Genomic DNA, 27,358 nt, shown 5'->3' with positions numbered 1-27,358 from the left:
CAGAGTATTGATAATAATTTTGTCAATTTTTGGAATTTAATAATTTAGGGATATCTAAGAGAGATAAAAGCATGTTGTTTTTATCACGTTTCCCTAATATCAGAATAGATAAGGAAACAACCAAGCTCAGAATAGCGTTTTACGCGTAAACCATTATTACGTAGTGTGCTTCAATGACAGTTTATCTCTTTTGACTGTGATGTTATTTATCACATTGCATAGTACAGTTTATTGGTTAATAACCTGTGCATGTCAATTGTTATTCGAAATTATTAATAGATTTTATTAAGAATATTATGAATGTGTCTTATTAAGGGGAATAATTTCTGAAGGAGATTTCTAAGGACAAGTAAGTGTAGTGTGAAGCCGTTAAAGCGTGTACCAACAAAGAATAATGTATAATGTTTGTAATGTCTCCGTTAATAACCTAACCAAGCGCCACATTTTCGAATGAAATTGAAAACAAGTTATTAAAATATCGTTTTTATTTCGAAGGTAAGCGCTACTGAACGCATAAAAAGAATTGCTTCAATCGAGTCGAATACGGGAAGAAATATATGAATTGTTACTGTAGTTTAATATATTCATTCGTACACATTATTGTCAGGTTAATATTGGTGAATATTGGTAACACCGTGTGGTAAAGCAATGGAAAACTAAGTAAAAAAAAATCTGCACATCTTTGCGCTATGTATCCACTGTACAATGTTATTTGTCAGCCTAACTACCTTTTATATGCATCTTAAAAAATGGAAAAATAAGATTACTTGTCTGTTGATATCTTCTTCCATCCGTTCGATGTAATCCTCCCCAGTCATCGTTTCTACCTGTACACGTAGAAGCTCTTTTTGTGTGCAGTAGTATATGTGATATAGAAGTGCGGATTTTAAATTGTCCATTCCTAAATCCAACGAATGCGTGACTTAAGTGGCTTCGATAGTAACACCACTTGAATGTCCCTCCGACACCGGTATGCATGAATCCGGCGTGCGCTTTACTCATTCAGTTCATCACCAAACTCCGTAGATTTGTCAATATCAAAAGACAGTACATTACAAAGCACACATATAGCATCCACTGCTCATCCCTCGGAGGTACAGGTAGTGCCATGGATGGGATGCTTCCAAAATATATGTAACTTACAATAACAGAATCGTCAGAAGTCCGAATATGCTTTTTTTAAAGCGTATCTACAGTTGTATAAATGTTTTAAAACCACACTATTTAACCTCCATTAATTAACTTGCTAATAAATATATGTACAGACCGATGCGATTCCGTCGTGTCAATCCGAAAATAACTTATGCATGCGCTTCATAACTTTCTTTAAACGTATCGAATTACAAGTAGGTAGTGGCTTAAACGTATTGGATTAATGCCAACGAGTTAGAAAACCAAGTTATAAAAATAGCTACTTGACATCGAATTTATCAAATTATTTGTAGCGTTAACGAAGTGCTCTTAATTAATATTAACCTATTCCAAGTCTAATTGAACACATTAAGTTTAACGTCCAAAACACGGTAATATCTACAGCGGTAGAAGCATTAATGTCGCATATATCCATGATAATGTATGATGAACAGTTAGCGAAAAATAAAGATCTACAACAGAGTTTCATTTCTCGTTGCAAAATGGTCGCCTCATATTCCCGTATGAATTCGGCCTACATAAGATCCGACGCATGCGCAGTTATGGAACATGTAATTTTAGAACATTGTAATAACTTGTGATGAGATTGATTTTACACGATGAGTGTTGCGGTTAAACATTTCAAAATAACGCGCTATCGCTCTGATTATTCTATTGTTATAATGATATTTAATGCTAAAGCAAGATAGAGGTCCCGGGTATTTTAAATTTAACAATTTAGTTTTACTAGGTATTGAATATCAGTCAAAAATTAAAAATGCCATAAATGTAGTTATTGACTTTAACCAAGAATGAGTTTAATAACAATACAATTAAATATATTAAGGAGTACTAAGAATATTAAGCAGAGTGGACTGAAGGAGTCGAACAAAATAAACAATGGGAAAAATATAATTCTGAAAAGAAAACAATAAAACAATCTTAAGTTGAAGAACATAAAATAGAAGAAAAGCATGAGAAAATATTGCATTATATCAACGATTTTTTATCAAAAAAATATTTAAATAAAGAATATAATATCGAGGAGAGCGGCCATCCAACAATTTTAACAAAAAGTGAAAAGTATTAATAATTCGGAGAGCATCTTACAGAATACGAATGATGCAAAGCTTTCAAATATATGATAAACAACAAAAGCCCGGGTTCAGATGGAATAACTGCGGATTTCTATAAAATAATTTTAGAGAGATACATAGAAATACCTAGTAAATTATTCAAATTATTCTTATGATAATGGAAACTTAACGGATATTCAAAAACAAAGTATCAAAAACTTAGTCCCAAACGGAGACAAAGATCTAATAACTTTAAATAATTGGAGACCAAAAAGAGAAAAAACAAATAATCAAAATGTCTTATGAGCTGTCCATATTTAGCACGCGCGAAAAGAGTGTCTGGTCCATACGCGCTTATTTGCCTCAATAATATTTTACGGACCCGCACTTGCCATACAGATAAAGAAGGGCGTATCATTGAAGGACGCGTTAGAATATAGGCGTGTATAAAAATAGAGCCGCGTCGATTATCAATCTGAAACATATCGGGTTGATGCGTGCGCTTTTAGTGAGTTAACGTGCACATTTCGAGACTTATACAGTATAAAATAACAATATTTAATTATATTTAGTGAAAAACAAGTATAAATACACATGAATAAGCAAAAACAACACATACATATAAGTACATTTGTTTATATAGAGAATGTACAAAACAACTTCGGTAAATAAGAATCCTTCTCACCTTGCAGTTATATTTCATACATACTTAATGTTTTTAAACACATGAACATATTTTAGTTAACTGAGATATACTGGAAAATAAGTTATTGTGTTAAACACATAGAAAAGGTATATAATAAAATGTCAAACATGAGCTAATACATATAGCGTGGCTATAATCGTTACATAACTTACAGGATGGGTGACTAACTTGTATTACTTAATTTTAATTTATTACAATGTATATGTTATAAAATAACAACAACCTGAAACCATTGCAAACAGGTAATACTAAATAAACCGCCTTATGCATTACACATCGATTATAATGGGACTCATTTTAATTTCATCTTTCGATAATTTATTCCATATATATTGTATTCATACCGACAATAAATAAATATTGATATGATTTGATTTGACTCAATGTATGTAACAGTTTGTTAACAATAACAAAGGAGTATGTACTACAACTGATTCATATGAATATATCGAACAGTGTACTTCTTACAAAAAATCGTAATATAAATGTATCGATAGAAAAGACAAAGAGAAGTGATTGATAATACACACATAGTTAATAAGTGTAGACATTTTCTTTGTCCATTCAGTTTGAAACTGCTCGTATGACTTTCATGTGTTCCTTCACCATTGTGTTGCATCTCATGCAAGTATTTACTGGAAGACCACACAGTTCACAGGCCAATAGATGTCTGCATGGTAGGAACACGATGCATCTGACCTTGTCAAGGCACACTGTACACAACAGCTTTTGCTTCATTTCTTCATTTTCACGCATGATATCTGCAATTTAGAATTGTTTATCAGTGTTTGACGATACAGCAAATTGTTTAGTATATAGACGATATGTGTTGTATTTGGTGGAATATCGATTTTAATTCACGAGTGATCATAAAAAGTGCTATTTTCACGAGTGGCGCAGCTACGAGTGAATTTTTTTTCTATGATCGCGAGTGAATTAAAATCGATATTCAACCAAATCTAACACATTATATTTGTATTTTATGCTTACACGTGCTTATTTTTGAATGTTTGCCATTCCTACCCATATAATTTCCCGTTTGGTGCCCCCATGTTTTTTAAAAGGAAGCCCATCTGCATGTTTTTATAAACATGAATGCAGAGTAGTCCCCCTTGGCAATTTTTTTTAATTGGGGACACAATGGGGAAACCAAAGATATCTAAAAATAGATCCGGTAAAACAATGATGATCGACAATTTTCACTGTTATCTTGAACACTTTGAAACAGTGAAATATCAGTTTTAATTTACTGATATTTCTCTATAAGCAATCTGAAGTGCGAGTAGATATGTCCCTTTTTCTGACTTTCCCTTAATTAAAAACAAGCGTGTTTCGTGCGCTTAAGACCTAGAGTGTGTCGGAAGTATTAAATGCTAATGAATATCTAATACTTTAAATACATAACTATTCAAATGGTAAAAATAAATGCCATAAAAGCTGTTATAAGTGTGGTATAGCAGCAATTATATTTGACCAAGTTCCAAGCACGATTTGCGAATATCTGGTTTGTTTAAACATATAATAACGAAGTCTCGATGTATATGACAGGTGTCTTTACAACCTTATTATTTAGTCTATACTCAATGTATTTCCATTTGAACAATGTTTTGTCTTTTACTGAACGCTTAGAAAAATTTCGCTTTTACTATTCAATGTGTTCTTAATTACTAGGATAAGCACAGTATACATAACATGTAAGGACTAACGTATGTTGCGGACATTTATTAGTATGAGAAGTACTTAATTTCATAAATATTTGAATCATACACATACCTTCAAATTTTTGTTGCGGCGCATTAGCGTCCAGTAATTCCAATAAATGTGTTTTTTTCTGCAATTAAGATACATTGAGTGACAATAATACTTCCATTCGATATTTTTTATTCATAGAACTGTGTTCCCCTCTATTAAAATACATAAAAATAAATCTAACGAATACCTGTATAAAACATTTTAATTTTAATAATAAAATAAAAGTTTGTTTTGATATATAAATCCGTTTTAGTACTTTACAAACCTCCTCCATTCCCTTAGGAACAATCTTATGATCAAAACAGAATGCGCGCTTAAACTGTTCGCCTGCAATGAAATACACAGCATTATATAGTGCTCATGGTGCAACCGACCGACACTATTTACGACCGATTATTTCTCTCTCGTAACGAAGGTGTTTTACATATTTTTCACGTGCCACCTTTGATCTTATCGAGATCCAGTCGTGCCGGTCCTAAATTCAGATTTGTGTGGTACCCTTTCGCGCTGTTGTTCGCCATTTAATAATCACTTGTTAAAGATACGCTGTGTAGATTAGGAATTTATCATGCATGGCTAATATTACGAAACCTAGCATTATAAGTATGCAAAGCTTTCGAAGTGAGAAAAACACATTATACAATGCGTTAATATTTATATCGTTTATTGCAATTAAGATTTTGTACGCTTCAAAATGTGTATATATACGGTAACTGTATCGTTTTCATGCATGCATCATTATGATTATAGAGTTTACGCAGATATCATAGTTAATACAACATTGTATTGATATATTGTACTTATGTTTTCAATCACTCTATGATATGTAATATAAGACCTTCATGTGAGTATGATGCAATTCTTAAGAATGAAATTCTTTATAAATATAAAGTAATGTACATATACACACCATATATGAACATACTCTACATGTATTAGAAAATTTTGTAAATACTCCGATATGATTATTACATCATGACATGTATTTAAGCACTAATGTCACCAAATTGTAAATTTATGTAGATATAACATCATGTTTGTTGAACAAGGATCATAAAGGTCTATTTCAATTGTGCATATGTAAATGTATTTGTTGAAATGATAGTTCTTCTTCTTCTTCATGGGGGTCATGAACGGGGAGGTCACGAATACTCAAGTGATCCAACAAGGAAGCTATTTATGTGTTAAGGCCGTTCGGCGACTTGATGAAAATACACTGAAATTGTGGACGCCAACAAAGTCTTCAGTCGTTTGCAAGAAACACTTCAAACCAAGTGAATACGTGAAGGAGACTTTTACTGATATGCCAATGTTAATAATAAATTAACAAAAGCGCATATTTATTCATTGTATATAACGAAATATCTTTGAATTGAAAACGAAAGTAAGAAATACAAATCAGTGATTCAGTGAGTGGGTGGGGTAATTTTTCATTGAATTATTTTGGGGACAAGATTAGGATGAGATCTTAATTGCTGTAAATGCACCGAATATATACAGTATACAAATGTTTTATTTTCCTGCTGATAGCTATGGTTTGGCTACTTTAGGTGAATATGACCATGGGTGAGATAACGTGTTATTAATGCCCTGTTCATCAAGCCATAATAAATTGTATGCACATGATGCGTTTTATTGTTGGTTAATTCATTATTGAGATGTATTGGAATATTATACTTGTTAATTATGGATATAAAAATTATGTTTATTTGTACATTAAATGACCTTACAGAATACTAAAAAACGGTTGCAACTTTAAATTGTTTAATAAAAATGACTTCAGTATACATACTTAACATTAAAAATTGGTAAATCAAATTTGTGAGAGTTATTTAACATCATTATTTGGGAAATCATTTCCAACATCTACAATGTATGAAATTAATATGGATGTAGTTATATGTGTTTAAACCACTGTCACAATGCTGTTGTTGTTGGCTGGTGACATTGAGAGCAACCCTGGGTCCCGTTTCATCAAAACATGCGATGCGATATCGTAGCCGATCGCTGATTTTATACCTGCGATTGCGATAAAAAAAATTTTTATGCGTTTCATCAAACATATCGCAGTTTCTTGCCGGTAGTTTTGTGTGATTAGCGATAAATACTATTAAAATGACGTCAAAAACATATGACGTCAAAAACGGGCACCTGCCGATCTCGCGCCACCTGTCATATTTGACAGACGATACGTAAACAAACATGGAAACACTTGTTGAGAATAGAAGTGCCGCTTGGCAGCCGAGAGAGCTTGAAGAGTTGTTGCAAGGAATACAAGAGCATTATGAAGTGTTGTTTGGAAAGTTGTCCGCCAATTTATCAAGGACGGACAAAGACCGGACATGGTCTGAAATTGTACAAACGTGAGTTAAAATTTACATATTGACATGGTCATAATTTTCTTGTTCTTTTCACATTAAATTGGGAGCCAGCTTGAAACATAGTTACATTGGTATGGACACATTAACGTTACACAGGTTTTGTGTAATGATTATCTAAATAATGTAAAATTTATTAAGTTCAAATGCAGCGTGACTGCCATGCACAGAAAGAAAGGATTTGAAATTGTTTACTTATCAGCATTGATATTCCTTGACATTTTGATAGAGAATATTCACACTAATTCCACTTGGTAACTTCTTCTGCTAAGTTTAAATAATTTATAATACCCCTGAAAATAGAATTGATCTATTAATGAAGTGTTTATGAATGAAAACTTATTAATTTTTTTAACATCAAAGTGCATGTGCCCATGAAAAGGTGTGATCATAATCAAACTGAATGTTCATGTGGAGTGAATCCATGGGGAGTAACGAATGGTTACATTTTAATAGAGTTGGCTTGTAAAAGCCTGCTATATTTTATGAATTTATATAAAATATACCAGAATAAATTGATCAAGTCTACTGTACTTTTAAACACTTCCAAATACAACTCTCCCTCATGAAAGAACATACTGAGATGTATTCATTTGTTTCATTTGAATCTTTTGCAGAATAAATTGCGTAGGGGGAAATGAGAGGAATGTAGACGACACAATGAAGAAGTGGTGTGATTGGAAGGTAAATATATACCTTTAATGTTTATAACGGAAGAATAATCCATAATGACGTGATAGTACTAACGTTTTAGAAATGAATAACTTAGCAGTACTTAAACTTCAACAAGCCGTAAAGCCAATAACAATTACTAACAACTATACTGGACAGGCCCATGTCAAAAACATATGACATGAATAACTTAAAAGTTTATGAGTCAAACATAAAAATCACTTTAAAGATAGAACAAAAGTTAGAATCTTACTTATTTATTTAAACAATTACTTATTTGTTTATTTATACAATTAAAATGTATTATCAATAGCAAGGAGTAAATAGTCCTTCTCCATGTATATAGATAAATCAATTTCAACAGGTGAGTCAACAGAGAAAATAAACTTACAAGTGATTGGTTAGGTTTTTTTAGTCGAATCGCGGTGATATAAGTGTCAGGATACATGTTTAAGTTCAAACCCACCATTTCCATTCATTTTTATTTCCTTTTCACACTTTTAATACATTCAATAAGCATTTGACACATGGCATTTTTTTGTTGAATAATCACTGAAAAAATCATTACGATTAGCATTTGAATGCAAGTACTTCAGTATATAATTTTGTATGTAGTTGAAAGGAAATGACATGTTACTATACTGTTACCATTCAGAGGAGGGAGACCATTTATTCATAAATTATTTCAAATTATCTTTTATTCATCTTAGAGCCGGACCATCATGAAGGATGGCAAGAGGCGGCGTTTTATGGAGAGTTCTGTGGAGGCAGCTCTTCCCCAAAAACTGCATTTGTCAGTTTTTGAGGAGAAGGTAGTCATATTGTAAACATTACCAATTGCAAATAAAATAATGATGCAGATTTTGCATTTGTCCAAGGTTCATATTATTATTTTAATTTTGCCAAAAAAAAACCCAGCCTTTCTCAGAATGATGTATAGTTATTAACTTTTTCCAGCTTTTGTCCTTAGTGCCCAAATCGAGATTGATAGGTGTTCCAGGTGGAGGGGTTGACACTGGTCCACTGAAGAGACCAATGCACGAAAATGGTGGGTACAAACATGCTTACATTTCCACATTTGTTCTGTAAATCTTATATCAATTTAAATTTAATTCCTTTTTTGTATTTTTCAGTGCACTTTAAATTCAATAATAAAAGTCATTTATAATATAAGGTTAAAATTGGCATAGAATATGGCATACTAAAAGGGGACAGTGAAACACATGCTCATTAATTTTCATACTTAATAGAAACACAATTATAAACATTTGACCTAATATCTTTTGATTTTTGAAATCAGATACCCAGGACCAAGGAGAGGAAAACAAACGCCCCACACTGAACGGTATGTAATTGTTATTTATTAAAGTTATAAGATTTGTAACAACAAATATCACTCAACTTAAATTACGGTAACTGTTGACTGAGTCTTTATAATGACAGGGCCAAAACACCAACTTTGGAAAAGTGCCACAGCCTTTTTTGGGGGGAAAAGACACAATTTCCTGGCTTTGTGGAATGAAATATACTGAGGTAGATTGGAAATTTAGAGAAAAATGCATGATTTTAAAGAAATTTCTGTAGGGGAAAGGGCCTTTTTTGGTGAAGGGGAAGAAAAAGATGCTCCTTGCGAAGAAGGGTTTTTTGGCCCTGACGGAAATAATTACAATTGCCCTTGGTTTCACTATTTAACATTATTCTGATTGCCTAGAGTTTATTATGTGACTGGGCTTTATTTTTTGAGAAAGCGATTAGCTACGAGGCGCACGAAGAAATTGAGCGTTGGACTACTTTGATATTGTTATGCCATGTGCGACATGTACATGGTCAATACTGTGTATTGGAAAAGGAGGCGCTTACTAAATTCATGAGCGAATAAATCCCAAATTATATTGTCGTTTTAACCAAACAATTGAAAACATTTGCACAATCAAAATCAAAATTGTGAAATGTACATAAATATCAATTTAAGGGAATATAGTTGATTTTGGCATTCTTGATAATTTTTATGGAAGGCTAAAAGAAGAGAATAATTTATTGCAAAGCACACACACACACACACACACACACACACACACACACACACACACACACACACACACACACACACACACACACACACACACACACACACACACACACACACACACACACACACACACACACACACACACACACACACACACACACACACACACACACACACACACACACACACACACACACACACACACACACACACACACACACACACACACACACACACACACACACACACACACACACACACACACACACACACACACACACACACACACACACACACACACACACACACACACACACACACACACACACACACACACATACTTGTAAAACCTTCCAACCGGGGAAATGTGTTCTAAACCTACCAACCGGGGACCACCATTTCCACATACTCTAGAAAGCTGAAAGTGATAAAGAACAGACAAGTTTCGAACCTAAAATACGATTTTGACCTAAAAATTATGATAAATAGGGTAGTAAATCAAAGAAAATTTTACATGCAAACCGGGGAATTATGTGCGTACCAAATGAGGAACTGCGATGTGTGCCAACTGGGGAACGGTGTATACCAACAGGGGTACTAAGTGCGTACCAACTGTGGAACTTCAATGTGTACCAACAGGGGAATGGTGTATACTAACAGGGGAACTAAGTGCGTTCCAACTGTGGCACTTCAATGTGTTCCAACTGGGGAACGGTGTATATACGTTCATGGATAATATTTAAGTTAGTACAAAAAATTGAAAAGAATATGTATGAAACAATATTTAAGTTAAATATGTTTATCATATGACCTTATATAAGTTATACAAAAATGCCTTATTTGATTGACTCAAATATTATTCACATCAAAATAAGCATAAGAGACATAACGCAAATCAAACAATACATTTATGACTTCATTAGCTATAAGCCGACTACAAGCATGCAAGTGTTGCATTATACCATAACAAACATGGTGCAATTAATCAACAAATGAATACAATTCGTTCTTAAAACTAAAAAATAATGTTATTTTTTCCGGCCACGCTATTTGTTAAACAGGATGAAGGAGAGGGGGAGGCGGCTTATTTGTTTAATTCCTTTTTTCCATCAGAAAAAAACATTCACGATTTCCACGTACTATGAAGTTTTTATCCTAAAAGTAGAACTGCCCATATGCATGTAGATTGAGTAGTGTAAATTTACTTTGTCCTTACTCTGACAATATAAAATAACTCATGCATTTAATCCCCTGAAACAGGTAAACATCAGAAAATTCACTCACACGCATGGCAACTTCCACTTCACTTAAATTGTCTTAAATACATTTATTGCATTTTCAAAAATAATAAAATATGTAACTTTAAACAATCATGAACGTTTCACAACGAATGTGGCGAGGCCTGAGAAACTAAATAGTTTAGTAAACGAGCAAAACGACTTGATAACAATGCATTTTGATGCGCCAGTGACTTAGTCTACGGCAGTAGGTCAATCTGAATGATGATCAGTATTTATCGTTATAATATATGTATTCCAATTCTACATCTGTGATACCATTACACATGTGCTATATTAAAAAAATACAGTATGTATGCACTTGTTTGAGTAGAGAATGCCAAAAACGGGTTAACGTTAATAATGAACTTACATATAATTCTACCTGTCGAAATAACAGATTATATTTTTAGGAAAATAGTCACTGGCAATCGCTTTGTTTTCCCTTGCAAACCAAACACCTTTTTTTCAAAAGTTGGATTAACGTATTTTGTTCAAACTACCTTTATGTAAACCAACGTATGTACCTAATTTTTGCATAAAATATAATAGAAAGAGTGTATTTTAAGCACTGAAAAGTTATGCCGATGTGTCATCCATATATTATTTGTTGAAAACAATATAAAAGTTATAATTAATGTTGTTATACACGTATAATCACCGCTGACTTTGACAGCATTATCATTATATAAAAACACTAATAATTAAATATGAACCAAAGCAAACACTTATCAAACACGTAGTTTAATATTATTTTAAATCACTTACATTATAGTATATATACTTACTGGGAGTGCACATGTGGATCAATTGTTAGACCCTTGTTGGTGCCAACTTAAAAATAATATGTACCAACAGGAAAATTATAACAGTGTGACCCAATTCTGAATATACAGAACCAAATCGAACAAGATCAATTTCGCATACATGTCAAAACAATTACATTCCAGATGGCGGATAACATGGTTAACATAATGATTAATCACTAAAACAACCGACATTATAGCATCATATCGCAAAGTGTATAAACATGATGAATTATTAGCTTTGTGCATATATTTACATATCACTTATAAATATATGTTTCAAATATGTTTTGTTCTTGATAATCTACAGCTTGTTCAAGTGTGTGTATATGAAGAGTATTCGAAAAAACAAGTAAATTGCTTGTGTTAGAATGCATAAAAGAGGTCAGTCGCAAACGCGATACATTGTTTTAACAATATCTTAGTCTGGGAAATGGGTATGTTAATTGATCTTTAACCATAAATGAGACAAAACATAACTAAATCTGGCATCTTAGTAATTTTCATCGCCGTTGAATTACAAACTTCAATTAAAAACATGGGAAAAAATGCATAACTCCTCGCGAATTTTTGTAGATCAAGCAATTTTGATATGAAAAACATATAAAAATACCATTATATACACAAAGCAAATATGTGAATTGATAGTTAATGTGAATATCTACACGCAAAACAAATGCACAAAAATCTGTGTAGGAAATTATTGTAATATTTAACAACCATTTAATCAATTATAGTGCAATACTTACGCAATAATTTACATTTTGGTAAATTTTTACTTTAAAATAACTATTAAGTACTCAACTGCAAGTCAGACACCTGTCATTCAAAACAAATTTTGTAAAATTGACAAAATATTCATTTGTATTTATCACATTGTAGCAGTAGTTTAGCAGTAGTTTTTTTATGTTATTTACATTTATCTTATTAAATCTTAAAGTTTTTGTTTGTTATGCTTGAACAAAATGTTTGTTTCCATTTATCCGACTGAATTTTTTTGTGCCTTCTCTGAACGTTTAGCCTTCTAGATTGATTTGTTATCATGTTTGCTATATTCATTCATATTCACCAAGTTTAGGGTAAAAAATAACTTGTATAGTGAGTAACTCGTAGAAACTCGTAATAGAAAGTACAAAGAAACACTCTTTGGCCGAACTATATACCAATCCTAATTTGTTCGGCGATATGATTATGAACAAATATCGTTTTTGACTGAACCGTATTAATAAAACATTAAAAAACAATAAGCACACATATATCGTTTTCGAAAAGAGTATATAGAACAAGAAAACACACAAAACACATGTAGCAACTTCATCCTTTAACGTATTCTCCTAAACGTGCATTATATGTGTAATATTTTTTTGAGTTAAAAGTCCCCGTCGCTTTTTTGTTTCAATTAAATTTCTGCAAACGTCTTTGACATTTTTCCAACTTCTGTTGTGAAGGTCATTCTCACTTTCAATACACGCAAGTATTTCTTTTTTCCCTGGTAATTTACCCATTATCAAAAAAACGATCAAAGTGTCTGTGAACAGCTCCTTTTTCGTTTTCACTCCATTGCTTTTTGGCTGCTTGTTTTGTTCTCCTGGTATTTGAAGTACCCTTTTCTGTACATGGATAATAAAACACCATATGACGTCGCTAACTGCCATGTGTAAGATATTCATATTAAATATATATACTTCAGTACAATTTTTCATAGCAAAATTACGACAAAAGCGTCCAGGTACTTACGGCACCTGATAATGACATCGATGTCACACGATAAATTTGGAAACATTATTTTGCCTAATTAATCAAACAATTACATGAAAGCAAATCATGTTCTAAGAAACATAAGAAACTTGGAGATACATAACTTAAATGCATTCACATGTGTATGCATACCTTTGTCTGTTATTTCTTGTTGACTGGTGCTGGGAAGAAGAGTTTCAAGGTATTCAGTATTTTCATTTTCTGATGATTCAGAAGAATATTGTTCATCTGTCGTGTAAATCACAAGATCAAAAATTATATATAGTTAATAATATAACAATAATGGAAACAACCGAAGCACACCAAATAAATATGCAGTTAGTGCATTGAAATTGAAAAATTAGAAGTAGCCAATGTAAACCTTACTGAGCACAAAATGAGTGTAGACTTTACATTCCACCTTACCTGGTCGTCTCCGATTAAAAAGAATTGCCTTGCATAACACAAGTATATTTCAGAAAATTGTTTGTAATTCTTTTTATCACTTCAGGTTATCAAGTTCGGTAATGAGCCCATTATTTACATTATACAAATTTACTGTATGAATTTAACACTGAAAATGCGACATACATTCAATACATTCGTCGTCAACATCAATATCGTCTAGCGAATTGACAGAATTTATGGTAATTTGTCCACTTTCCATCATCATGAGCAGCTTGCTGACTTTGGCAACCTGCATGGTTCCATCTGGTAATCTGTAGAATTCTCTATGTACCCGAATGTCGTGACCAAAAAATTTAGCTAGAATGTCTAATTCATTTTCAGACAAGTTAAAAAGCTGAGTCATTGTGGCAATATGTTTCCTTAACTTTGTAGAACGAAGCCTTTCCGGATGTTCAGCTCCACAGTCAATTGCAATCGAACGTAATACATCTGTCCCACGAATATGCGATGATGCAGATTTTGTTGCGAAAAGATATTTACTTTTGAAACAGTTTGTTAGAGAATTTCTGCTGCGTATCAGGAGGTCGATATTTTCTTTCACCTGCCTTGGATACAGTACTGCAGATATTCGACCTCGTTTTGCAATAATCTCTGTACGGTAAAAATAACGGCACAGGTCTTTTTCCAGTTTTGTTAAACATCCATCTTATTCTCCATCGTCATTTGTCAATTTGTGGCAGCGTATAAGTCTTATACTGAAAATTAAAATTAATGATATTACACTTCTTGGATAAGCGATAATTAACGTTTTTGTGATTATGATGAAGTCGATGTTTATAGACTACAGTGGTTAATACACATGCTCACCAGTTTCATTGACAGGTGTAAATTCTAAATTCTTTGTGTATATGAAGATTTTGCAAGACAAGTAGTTCAAAGTAACTACAACTGGTAAACAATATTTCATTCTTTTAAAATTCGCATAACGTGTGCTATAACATGTTAATATAATGATCATCGACGTACGTGTTATATTAAGCCCAAATACCAATTAGCATCACCCGGAATAAATATTGGCACAATATAATTTAAGGCAAAATTACGCCCATTTCACTGAAGACTAAACCAAACCAGAAAATACGCCTTAGTAGCTTCGACATAGTGAAATATTACAAACCGTCTCATCGACTTCTTCCGTGTGTACGGATGTTGTTTTTCCTGGTTCCTGGCTGTCCGTAGATCTAGTAGTCATTGTGTTGCCTATTCAAAACAACAATAAAAATGGTATAACACATCATCTAGTCAGAGTTAAAAAGTTCGTTATTCATGAAACCATTTAGTACAACACATTGACATTAATTCCTTGTACAACAATGACAATAATTTCATGATGTTCATAATATGTATTTAGGCATGTGTAGTAATAACAAAATCACTGTGAAACATACCCTTTTTTGTTCCGTGCATTTCTGAAAATGCAAAAAACAAATACACATTATCAGACAGAACGCATTTCAAGTAGAGCTTGACGACGTTCAATGATAAACCATTTTAATTCACGGCTAAAAGGTATTTAACCAAAAAATACGCCTTAGTAAGGCAAAATTACGCCCATTTCACTGAAGACAAAACCAACAAGAAAATACACCTTAGTAGCTTCGACCTTGCGAAATATTACAAACCGTCTCATTGACTTCTTCCGTGTGTATGGATGTTGTTTGTCCTGGTTCCTGGCTGTCCGTAGATCTAGTAGTCATTGTGTTGCCTATTCAAAACAACAATAAAAATTGGTATTACACATAATCTAGTCAGTGTTAGAAAGTTCGTTAGTTATGAAACCATTAAGTACAACGCATTTGTATTAATGCATGTGTAGTAATAACAAATCACTGTAAAACATACCCATTTTTTGCTCCGTGCATTTCTGAAAATTCAAATAACAATTACACAATTACACATTATTAGACAGACCGCATTAAAGTAGAGCTTGACGACGTTCAATGATTAAACATTTTAATTCACGGCAAAAAGATATTTGACTATCTGTTTTTAAAATGAACAACTCATGAATGAACATGAATGTAATCATAAAACTGATTTGCTATATTTATAAAATTGATAATTCAAAAGACATTTAAAGCTAATTTAGTGATAAATCCATCATAGATGACATCTTAACAATAGAATGTACCTTTCTCCATGGAAGTGTTGGTACTCCATAATCATATCGGAGTTCCTCGCCAATTGCAATGTCTCTGTCGGCGATAGTGCATAGATGGGGAGTTGACTTCAACTATTTTCATTACACAATTTTGTTTTGCGTCTCCATTTTCGGCATCATGTATCATTCGACCCTCATGAAATATATCGTTGGTAGCGTCAATGCTGAATAAGACATTTAAATAAACAATTCTGATGCTTTAAACTAAAAGAACGCGCATGCCATATTTAATTATTATGGTGAAAAAAACTAAAGATAAGTCTTCTTCTAATGGCGTAATTTAAACGTTTGATGTGCAAAGTAAAGATAACTTGTAGTTACCAGCAAGATTTGTCTCTGTATTTAAAAAGTACATGAAGCTGCCTTGACCCTCTTTTTCATACTCCTTTTCTAATTGCCGTGCATGCTTTACTCGTGTTATCATATCTCCTTTGTATTCGAGAAGAAAGTCTCCTTTTTAAAAAGGCTTAGTGGCAAATACTCATTCGCCTGAAATATTTATATTTGTAGACATTTTATATTAACAACCATTTTGGTCATATAATTGAAGGCTAGATATAGGCGCCAATAGTGTTTTATTCATAAAAAATCAATAAATTTTTATGCTTCTTCCATATATCTGCCCAGTATTAAGTAACCCAATAGTCCATGTTTGTTTTCTTCTTTTTAATGGAAAGGGGCTACGATATTCTTTTATAATTTCTAAACGACCTTAAACATAACCATATACAAAAATATTTGTACCTATGACATCATCTACGGTTTTTACTTCAAAACCTGGTGGATCAACGTAATTCTGGCAGTACGTTCTTGCGAGATCAAGGGGACTTGGCCCCTTTTGGCTACTAAATGTTAAAATGGAAATGTCGATGAGAAAAACTACAAGAGTTGTCAGAAGACAGCGCGCTCGACTATTCAAGTTCTTGATAGTATAAAGTAAGCCACCATGGGGAAATTGTTCATATTCAATAAGGTCAAGGTACTATAGTCATATTCTAACTGGAAGAGGACCATAATTGAAACATATTGATCGCTTATGTTTTAAAGAAGTGGTACATTATAGACGATTCTGAGTTCAGGTATGTTTTCCACAATCTATTGAACATTTGTAAAGACATAAAACATACTAATAAGATTGTATTTCAAGTTTGATAGCAACAGCTTGGGTGGGATGGTTGGACAGTCTTAAGAAAAAAAAAGTTTTTTTAACGTGTTAGAAAAAATAAGGAAAACAAAAGCTCTTTTTTTTGGGGGGGGAGGAGGATTTCTAGGGTGGGGCGTGTGGGATGGTTTGGGTTAAGTCCATTGTGGTATATCAGGTAAGCATTGTTTTGTCAAAGTATGAATCAAATCTGATCCTAAATAAAGAAGTTATGGCAATTTAATCAAAATTTATTAATTTGACCTTCAGATTCAAGGTCAAAGGTCAAGGTAAAATTCAACTTGCCAGGTGCAGTACCCTCATGATGGTAAAAAAGTATTTTAAGTTTGAAAGCAATAGCCTTGATACTTTAGAAGTAAAGTCGATGTAAACACAAAATTTAACAAAATATTCAAAGTTACTAGGTGGAAAAAGGGCCATAATTCTTACAAAATGCTTGTTACAGTTGTCTGCTCTTGTTTATAGATTGGGGTCATGTTGGTCAAGAAGTTTGCAAAATATGAAAGCAGTATGTCAAGGGACAATTAAAATATTTAAGGTGGTACGCAAACTTTAACATAGAATAACCAATAATATGCATATTCTAAGTGGAAAAAGGGGCCAAAAAAAATCTTACAAAATGCTGTTTACAAGGGAAAAAGAAAATATTTGAGGTGGTACGCAAACTTTAATAAAGATTTATCAATAATATGCATATTCTAAGTGGAAAAGGGGCCATAATTCTTACAAAATGCTTGTTACAGTTGTCTGCTCTTGTTTATAGATTGGGGTTATGTTGGTGAAGAAGTATGCAAAATATATAAAATCAATATGTCAAGGGACATAGAAAATATTTAAGGTGGTACGTAAACTTCAACAAAGATTTATCAATAATGTGCATATTTTAAGTGGAAAAAGGGGCCATAATTCTTACAAAATGCTTGTTACAGTTGTCTGCTCTTGTTTATAGATTGGGGTCATGTTGGTCAAGAAGTATGCTAAATATAAAAGCAATATGTCAAGGGACATAGACAATATTCCAGTATTACTTTAACGTTTACATAAAAACGCTTTTTAATAGTAATTGAAAGTTGTAAATATAATTAAAAAACTTACCTTAGTTTAATGCGTTTGTTCGCTCGAAACTCCATTTTTCCAACATACTTTCACTAAATGATATAAATACCGAGTGTATGATTTTTAAACAGCGCAACCGGGGAACTGTTATTAGCCTGGATACACACTCGATTGTAATTTGGTCAAGATTTGTGTATAGTTTGTGCATGCCACAAACCCACTAATCGGGGAAGGCGTTGGATTTCTAATTTAAATTGACAGTTTGGTATTTCATACACGTAGATTAGAGATTTTCGCCTAAAACCAACCGGGGAATTCCCCGGTTGGTAGGTGTTCCCCGGTTTGTTGGTGTGTATTCATACGATTTTCCCCGGTTGGTAGGTTTTACAAACTCACACACACACACACACACACACACACACACACACACACACACACACACACACACACACACACACACACACACACACACACTGGTAACGTCATCTCTTGTTACATTACCTTTAATGTCTGAATTCATGTTTTAGTTCCAAGTGAACCTGTTCCAGATTCAACCCCAAGCACATCAAAAAGCACTGCCAGTACCCATGTCAGCAACCAAAGTAGACAGCTATGAAGGGTAGATCACATTTTCATCAGTCCCATTATGTGACAAAGCTTTAGTTCTTTTTGCTCTGGACACGCCATTGCACTTATACCTTTATGTAAAGGTCCATATCTCAGAAACAATTGAAGATATTTGCTCTAAACTTCCTTTGCTTGTTCACTATCATGCGAGGACAACAAAACACAAGGGCATGTTACCCTAACTGTTTTCTACAGTTTTGCCTTCTTTTTCAAATTAGCCTTTCATATTAAGTTAACATTTTTGTATAGATCCATATCTCAGAATCTGTCAATGATATATACTTCCTTTGCTTGTTCATCATCATATGGGGACCACAACTCACAAGGGCAGATAACCTCCATTACACTTGTAGAAATTGCTTTCATAACATTTTCCAGCCCCTAATAAGTGGAGTGACTGTTCATGGACAGCTATTGTTATAAAGATTAATGTTATGTCTTACTATGCTAACCATCATTAATTGATTGATATCATACATTTTTGTTATGAAAGGTGACATGAAGCATACTTGGAGATAAGCATATTGTTCACTCCTTTAATGAACACCGATAGTCACTTAGAATAACAACTTTGTAAAAGACAAAGAAATAAATTAAAGATTCATCACATAGCTTATAATATCAGTTTTATTTGATCCCACTTGCAGATTGTAATTGTCATCAGGAGATGCTGGTCATTTCTCGGCGCATGCTTGAGGAGAGCATAAAGAGAAATGAAATCTTGCGCGAAATCAGTTCATCACTGAAATTTACTGCTGGAAAGACATACTTGGACAGCTTGCTGGACCAGACAAAACAAGTCTATAAAATGTGTGTTTATTTACATCTGATAAAGACAAAACAAGTCTATAAAATGTGTGTTAATTTACATTTGATAAAGACAAAACAAGTCTTAAAAATGTGTGTTAATTTACATCTGATAAAGACAAAACAAGTAAAAAAATGTGTGTTCATTTACATCTGATATAGACAAAACAAGTCTTTAAAATGTGTGTTCATTTACATATGATAAAGACAAAACAAGTCTAAAAAATGTGTGTTCATTTACATCTGATAAAGACAAAACAAGTCTATAAAATGTGTGGTAGAAAATAAGTTATCCTTGCACTTGGGAAAAAACTGAATATATTCTTTTCGGCCCAAAACAAAATTTAAGTAAGCAAGGGTCTACACAAGTCACTTGTAATGGTCATAAGATAAATAGTACTAAACAAGTTAAGAACGTACGACTACAAGTAGATTTTTATCAGGTGAAGCTATTATACAAAATATTATCTCTAAAGTCAAAGGTGAAATTTTTGTATAGACATAATAGTTGTCTGGATTTTAACACATGTAAAATGTTATCGTCTGCACTTTTACAGTGTCACTTCGATTATTCTTGTTCACCCTGGTACGAAGGTCTGAATAAATGTCTAAAATATAAACTACAAATTGTCCAGAACAAGATAATCAGATTTATAAAAGGTTACTCTCTAAGACATTCTATTACTTGGCAGGACTATGTTCAACTGAATATGTTAAATGTTAGCAATAGAGTAAAACAGCTAAGGCTTAATCACATGCATAAAGTCTATTATAAGACATGTTCTTCATATCTTAGGGAAAACTTTGTTAATAGCTCTATAGCAACAAAGCAATTTATTTTTATATAACCTAGTGTCCATAATACGTCTTGTAAACAGGATTTCTTTTATACTGGACCAAGAGACTTGAACTCTCTCCCTGACAATATTAAAGGTGTAAAAAATATTGTTAGGTTGGAACAATTAGTGAAAAAGGACCTTCTTAAACAACAAGTATCAGAAAGTAAATCCTAGGCCTAGGCGTTCTTGAGTTATCATCCGGAAACCATATGGTGGACGGACGGACCAACGGACCGACATGTGCAAAACAATATACCCCCTCTTCTTCAAAGGGGGGCATACATATATAAATCCACTGAACTTTTGAAAATGTTTATAAATCCATGTCATTGCATTTTATTCTTATTTTTGTTTGTAAATGTTATAAACATGTCTTATGTTTCATGAAATAAACAATGTTGAGATGAGCAATAAGGTATGAATTGTTTTGTTCATTTTTATTATGTTTACATATTGTATTATGTATATATGAGTGTTTGAATCTGAGTGATATTTTAGAAAACATTTTTTTTAATTAATGATCTCTAGTTAAATGAAGCCAGTGATTGTATGATGCTGCGTTTTGAATATTTTATCATTGTTTTATTAAATTTGTTGAGTCATTTGTCCCTTTTATTTATTGTATCATGATTGAAAACAACTTGCTTTGATCATTAATATCAATATTTTAGTAACCGACTTACCACGAAGATGCAAGTAAGAAACCATACATTGAGAAATGAATGACGTTTTTGTGTGGGATTTTTTTTTGAAAAATTAGCAAACTCGATATCATGTAACACTGACCGAGATTGATGAAAATCAGATCAATACTGATTGCATTAGAGCCTGGACAACATGTTGAATGTTAACAATACACCAAGTAATACTTTGACATTCTTTTTAAGCATATATAACCTACATTCGAATTTGACCTATATAAACTAGATGCAAATCCTAAATAAGATTGGGGAAGATCGGATGAATATTGTTCGAATTAGAGCCGAACAACATGCCGAATGCTGAAAATGCATTAAGTGACCATATTACCTAGTATCTGACACTACATGACCCATCTTCGAAATTGGCCTATATATCATCCAATTTCAACTTCTGACAAAGATTGGTTAAGATCAGATGAATACTGTTTAACATAACATGTTCCTTTTTTCCAAACGGACATATAAAAATCAAATAAAACAACAAATAATAAACTTAATGATCTATTTATTGGCTGCTACTATACTACCTCCAAAACCAGTACCAACAAGAATACGTCTCAGACATAACATCCAACAACATGCGTGCATTATGTAGAATGCAAAATCAACAAATGTCAATAAATAATTCAAAAAAAGTCTGATTGTAAATCCTGTACAATATGCACAGCAGATCTTAATGATAATCTAATTTGTAAAAGTTAGGTGGTGCATACAAGAATGTGAAACGAACCCACGGATGGAGTTAATAATTAAGGTGCACATCAATGAAAAATGCCCCATGGTTTAAAATAACAAGAGAAACTGACAAAAGACTATTAGAAAAATTCTTAATATTAACATTAAAAACAGGTACAATCAAGACAAAAAACGTTGAAGAAACATTCTATATGATTCAAAGCAATATTTTAGAAATATAAAACTGAACACTGAAAACATTTACAATAATAGTATAACAATAACAAATAACTTTCAACTGATACCAATAGAAGCAGAAATCTACATCAAAGCTACCGCCTTACTCTAATGCAGTGATGTCCATAAGGCAATTTAGACAATTCGCCAAATTAAACATTACAGCATCTTGAGGGGCTATAGTGAATATTAATTTTAAAGGTGCATTATTATATAATTTAGCTTTATTTATTTATTAATTTTACCTTGAGTCAAGGTCATTCAAAAGTCAAGGTCAAATTCAACTTGCCAGGTACAGTACCCTCATGATAGTAAGAAAGTAACTGAAGTTTGAAAAAAATAGTCTTGATACTTTAAAAGTAAAGTGGATCTAAAAACAACATTTAACAAAATATTAAAAGTTACTAATACAAAAAAGGGCCATCATTCCGTTAAAATTCCAACCAGAGTTATGCAACTTGCCCGGTTCAGTCCCCTTATGATAGTTAGCGAGTCTGAAAGCAATAGCTATGATACTTTAGGAGTAAAATGGACCAAAACACAAAACTTAACCAAAAGTTAAATTATCTAAGTATATAAGGGGCCATAATTCTGTCAAAATGCCAGTCAGAGTTATATAACTTTGCCTGCACAGTCCCCTTATGATAGTTAGTATTGTAAGTGTTGCAAGTATGAAAGCAATAGCTTTGATACTTTAGGAATAAAAAGAACCTAAACACAAAACTTAACCAAATTTTAAATTTTCTAAGTATGAAAAGGGAACATAATGCTTACAAAATGTTTGGTATAGTTGTCTGCTCATGTTTATAGAATCAGGTCATGTTGGCAAAGAAGTATGCAAAATATGACAGCAATGTGTCAAGGGACATAGAAAATATTTGAGGTGGTACGCAAACTTTAACATTCCAACGCTCGAGCAGATGCACACACCAGGGTGAGTAGGATAGGCTATAGCTCCACTACATGTATGTATATTTCATATATAATAGTTAAGCTAAAAAGTCAATCTAAAACAAAAAATGTTTTTGTCATAAACACTATTTCCCTAACTGCGCCACTTTGAAGCTATATATTTGACCTGTAACCTTGAAGGATGACCTTGACCTTTCACCACTCAGAATAAGCAGCTCCATGAGGTACACATGCATGCCAAATATCATGTTGCTATCTTCAATATTGCAAAAGTTATGGCAAATGTTGAAAATTTGACGCAAACACACAAACAAACCAACAAACATGGCAAAAACAATATATCCCTCACTATAGTGCTAGGGGACATAAAAAGAAACATTTTAATTTATAGTTTAACAAAAGGGCCAAATAGCCATAAAGCACTCACATGAGTTGCACCAAGCATGTAATACCATGTACTATGATGTTTGTGCAATGATGCAAAAGAGTATTTAAAAAAGTTTTCAATTTGACCTGATGACCTACTTTTTGACCAGAGGTGACCCAGTTTCAAACTCTTTTGTGATTTCAGTCGATAAAATGTTCTGACCAACATGTATGCTAATTGGGCTATAAATGTGGCTTCTAGAGCGTTAACAAGCTTTTTCTTCAATTTGACCTGGTGACTTAGTTTTTGACCCGAGGTCACCCAGTTTCAAACTTGACTGAGATTTCACTCATACAAATCTTCTGACCAAGATTTATGGTTATTGAAAATAAATGTTGCTTCTAGACGGTTAACAAGGTAATTGCTCACAACACATGCACGACAGCCCCCAAACCTATAATATCAGCTATGTTCCATAACCCCAAAACCTATGATATCAGCTATGTCCCCCGGCCCAAGAACCTATATAATCAGCTAAATCACATGGCCCTAAAGCTATAATATCAGCTATGTCCCCCAGCCCCAAAACATATATAATCAGCTATGTCTCATTAAGCACACATTTTATAGACTTGTTTTGTCTTTTTCAGATGTAAATGAATACACATTTTATAGTCTTGTTTTGTCTTTATCTGATGTAAATGAACACACATTTTCTAGACTTGTTTTGTCTTTATCAGATGTAAGTGAACACACATTTTATAGACATGTTTTGTCTATGTCCCCGGCCCTGTTACCTCATATCACCTTTAAAATAAAAAAGAATGTTAATTTAGATTAACATAAAACTTCCGAACAGCAGCACTATGTTGATTGTGTTCAACTTCAACACGGTCATCATCATTGTCATCATCCTCCCGTACATCAGCATCGACTTCTTGTTCATCCCCATTTTCCACCAGAAGATTAGGCAGGCGGTAGCACGCAACAAACAAGGCCGCACACTGATGTGGCTTATAGGGCAAAACACCCCCTGATCGATGTAGACATCTATAAGTAAGGAAACACATAATGAATACTCCTTAAACTTTCTATTCTCCATTGAACTGGTCAGTTCTGAGATAAGCATCAAATTGATTTTATATATTCCAGTAGATCAACTGTTATTATTGTCCGAATATTTGTATTACATTTCAATTGCTGTATTAGGTTATTTTAACATGGTAGACATGAAAACATGTCTGGGATACACTCATAATACATGTTTGCAGGACAAAATTTGGGCATTCCCAGGTAATGAAGAAAACGCACAATCATTTTTAATTTAAATATATAATAAGTTTATAAATATAGCAATTAATGCTTTAACAATTATGTTCTGTGTATAACATTTTTTATTTAAAGTACAAAGGGTATTAATTGGGATATTTGATTTCACAATATATTTGTCTGCTATGTAAAATAAGAATATCTATGACAGGAAGAAGAAATCATGTTTTGCCCCCGGATAGAATGATCGGGGGTATATTGTTTTTGGCCTGTCTGTCTGTCTGTCATTCTATCCCAAAACTTTAACCTTGGTCATATCTTTTGCATTATTGAAGATAGCAACTTGATATTTGGCACGCATGTGTATATCATGGAGCTGCACATTTCGAGTGGTGAAAGGTCAAGGTCATCCTTCAAGGTCAATGGTCAAATATATAGCTTCAAAGCGGAGCAGTAGGGGGCATTTTGTTTCACAAACACAGCTCTAGTTATACCTATATATCCCATTGTGCACTTATAATTATGGTAACTAGAATCTGATACATAAAGAATTATTTATTTTACTTTATTTCTTGAATTTTCAAAGACCGCTCCATCATGGGTAGACCCCGGCCATCTCGCAACAACATCAATAAACCTGAAATGCATTATTTCTCAATTAATGACCCACTTTAAAGGATACGTTTAGAACAAGCAATTAGCAGGAGTAATAACTAAAAATCAGTGGAAAGCAATTTTGACAAATTACCCCTGAGTTTAGGTCTGATATTAACTCATAATTGTATATTATGGTTGTACCACTGGAACGTTGTGTAATATGTCAAACTAAAAAGGAAATAGGAGAAGTGATTTAAGATATTTGTACTTTACAATTGTAATGCATTTCACAACAAAATATGATCTAATTGTTTAATAAAAACAGAGTTGCTACATTAATTTAAGAGTGTATATGTACTTCAAACTGGTGTTAACTAAGGCCTGGCAGTTGATGGCGTGATAACCTTTACGACAAATGTAGACTTCCTCATCTACAGTTGGAATAGTGATTGGGATTAAGGTCCCATCCACTGCTCCAACAAGATTTGGAAATCTACATTTGTCGTAAAAGGCCCTCTTCTCTTTGACAATGTCTTCTCTGTTGATTGGAAACCTGTTTTTGAAAAATTATAACTATAAGAATATGTTTAAGCGGTAATGAGTCTTAAATAATAACCATTTAACCATTAATTTTACTTTGTTACCAATAACGATGATATAACCCAAATTACCAATAATATATAGAAAGAAGATACCTCTGAGCATGCACTGTATTTAAGAAAATGTTCATCGTATTAATTACATTTTTATTTACTTTCATCCTATAATGGTCATGATATTGATTACAAAAAAGTTTTTTATACTTAGAATTGTTAACTACAAGGCTACATGAATTAACATATGTTTAACCAGTATATGTTACCATTTAATTTCAAAATGTCAATAAATAGGCTGATAAATATATAAGAAAATGGAGAAATAAAATGTGAAATATTGCAGTAAAATTGTTCATTGCCATCTCCTCATACCAGTGGAAAATCGGAAAATCTTTAGGAGTTTGGAGATGCGATTTCATGTATAGGATTTCTTAGAAAGCTTCATATTTATACGGTTGCAAACTATTGAGAATTTTACGTGACCAGCCCGGGTCTAAACTCAATAAGTTGACATAAGATTTTCTGTTTGTAACCGTACACATAAGATTGTCTGTTTGTAACAGTAAGTGCAATAATATTATATCAAATCTGTCTTAAAGTTATGTACCTAATGTTGTCCAAGTTGTTGTTGACAGACTCAACAAAGGCATGAACTGTTCTCGATACACTTGATCTGCTGATCCCATGCGTGTCAGCCAATTCTGAGTAAATTGCGACTTTAGCCAGGAATCTCAGGCTCACGAGGATCTGCAGCAAAAAAGTTTGAAACATTCATAAATAAAATTTGGTGACATGTACCTGAAATATTATTTAAAATCAAAAGACCCATTACAAACAAAAAACGATCATGTTGGCGCTAGTCGCTATACTCCACTGACTCCACTCTTCAATTGAAAAGTTAAGTAGAAATGAAAACAATGATGATGATGAAAAATCCCAGAGTAATCAATAAATTACTACATACTACTAAAACGATACGTCCAAACTTACGTGACCTAGATCCTATTTACTTCATATTGTAGGTTAACAAACTTGACATTCCCATAATTTCGCCTCCAATTAATCCATAAATTGAATGAGTCGAATTACAATTCAATCGTTGTTTGATTTGCCTAGTCATGCCTGGCAATTTAACGGTACTGTATCCAGTGTTTTTTATGGCAATTTCGGGGCCGATATTCGGCCCCATTCCCCTCAAAAAAGAGTATACATTTTTCCCCCATTTTGTAAAAAATCCCCTCCAGAAGTAAAAAAAATATATTTTTTATTAGAAAGAACTGTTTCATAATCATTACAAATATATCTCAAATGTATTTCATA

At 32.9% G+C, this 27,358-nt stretch overlaps 3 protein-coding genes across 4 annotated transcripts in view; 1 reads left to right on the top strand and 2 right to left on the bottom strand.

Annotated features, from left to right (window-relative positions):
• Positions 1-27,358, top strand: part of LOC127875281 (uncharacterized) — a 157,401-nt gene that overhangs the window by 113,983 nt on the left and 16,060 nt on the right. The gene's annotated exons all lie outside the window — the stretch shown is intronic.
• The window catches only part of LOC127875282 (uncharacterized), a 171,987-nt gene that overhangs the window by 130,129 nt on the left and 14,500 nt on the right, over positions 1-27,358 (bottom strand). The gene's annotated exons all lie outside the window — the stretch shown is intronic.
• On the bottom strand, positions 2,828-5,022 carry LOC127875285 (baculoviral IAP repeat-containing protein 8-like). The gene is made up of 3 exons (XM_052420240.1): positions 4,931-5,022; positions 4,687-4,744; positions 2,828-3,674 (listed from the first exon to the last, which is right to left on the bottom strand). Exons 1-3 carry the CDS (start codon positions 4,937-4,939, stop codon positions 3,478-3,480), a joined length of 264 nt encoding a protein of 87 aa, XP_052276200.1. The 5' UTR covers positions 4,940-5,022; the 3' UTR covers positions 2,828-3,477.

This window comes from Dreissena polymorpha, chromosome 3 (genome assembly GCF_020536995.1).
Source record: "Dreissena polymorpha isolate Duluth1 chromosome 3, UMN_Dpol_1.0, whole genome shotgun sequence".
Taxonomy (NCBI): domain Eukaryota; kingdom Metazoa; phylum Mollusca; class Bivalvia; order Myida; family Dreissenidae; genus Dreissena; species Dreissena polymorpha.
This window is presented reverse-complemented; position numbering and strand designations above follow the sequence as displayed.

Bases quoted from the DNA above. Each gene is read 5' to 3' on its own strand.
- LOC127875285 (XM_052420240.1), bottom strand. The intron at 3,675-4,686 runs GTATGTGTATGA...TCTAAATTGCAG, and splicing joins GCCGCAACAAAAATTTGAAG to ATATCATGCGTGAAAATGAA.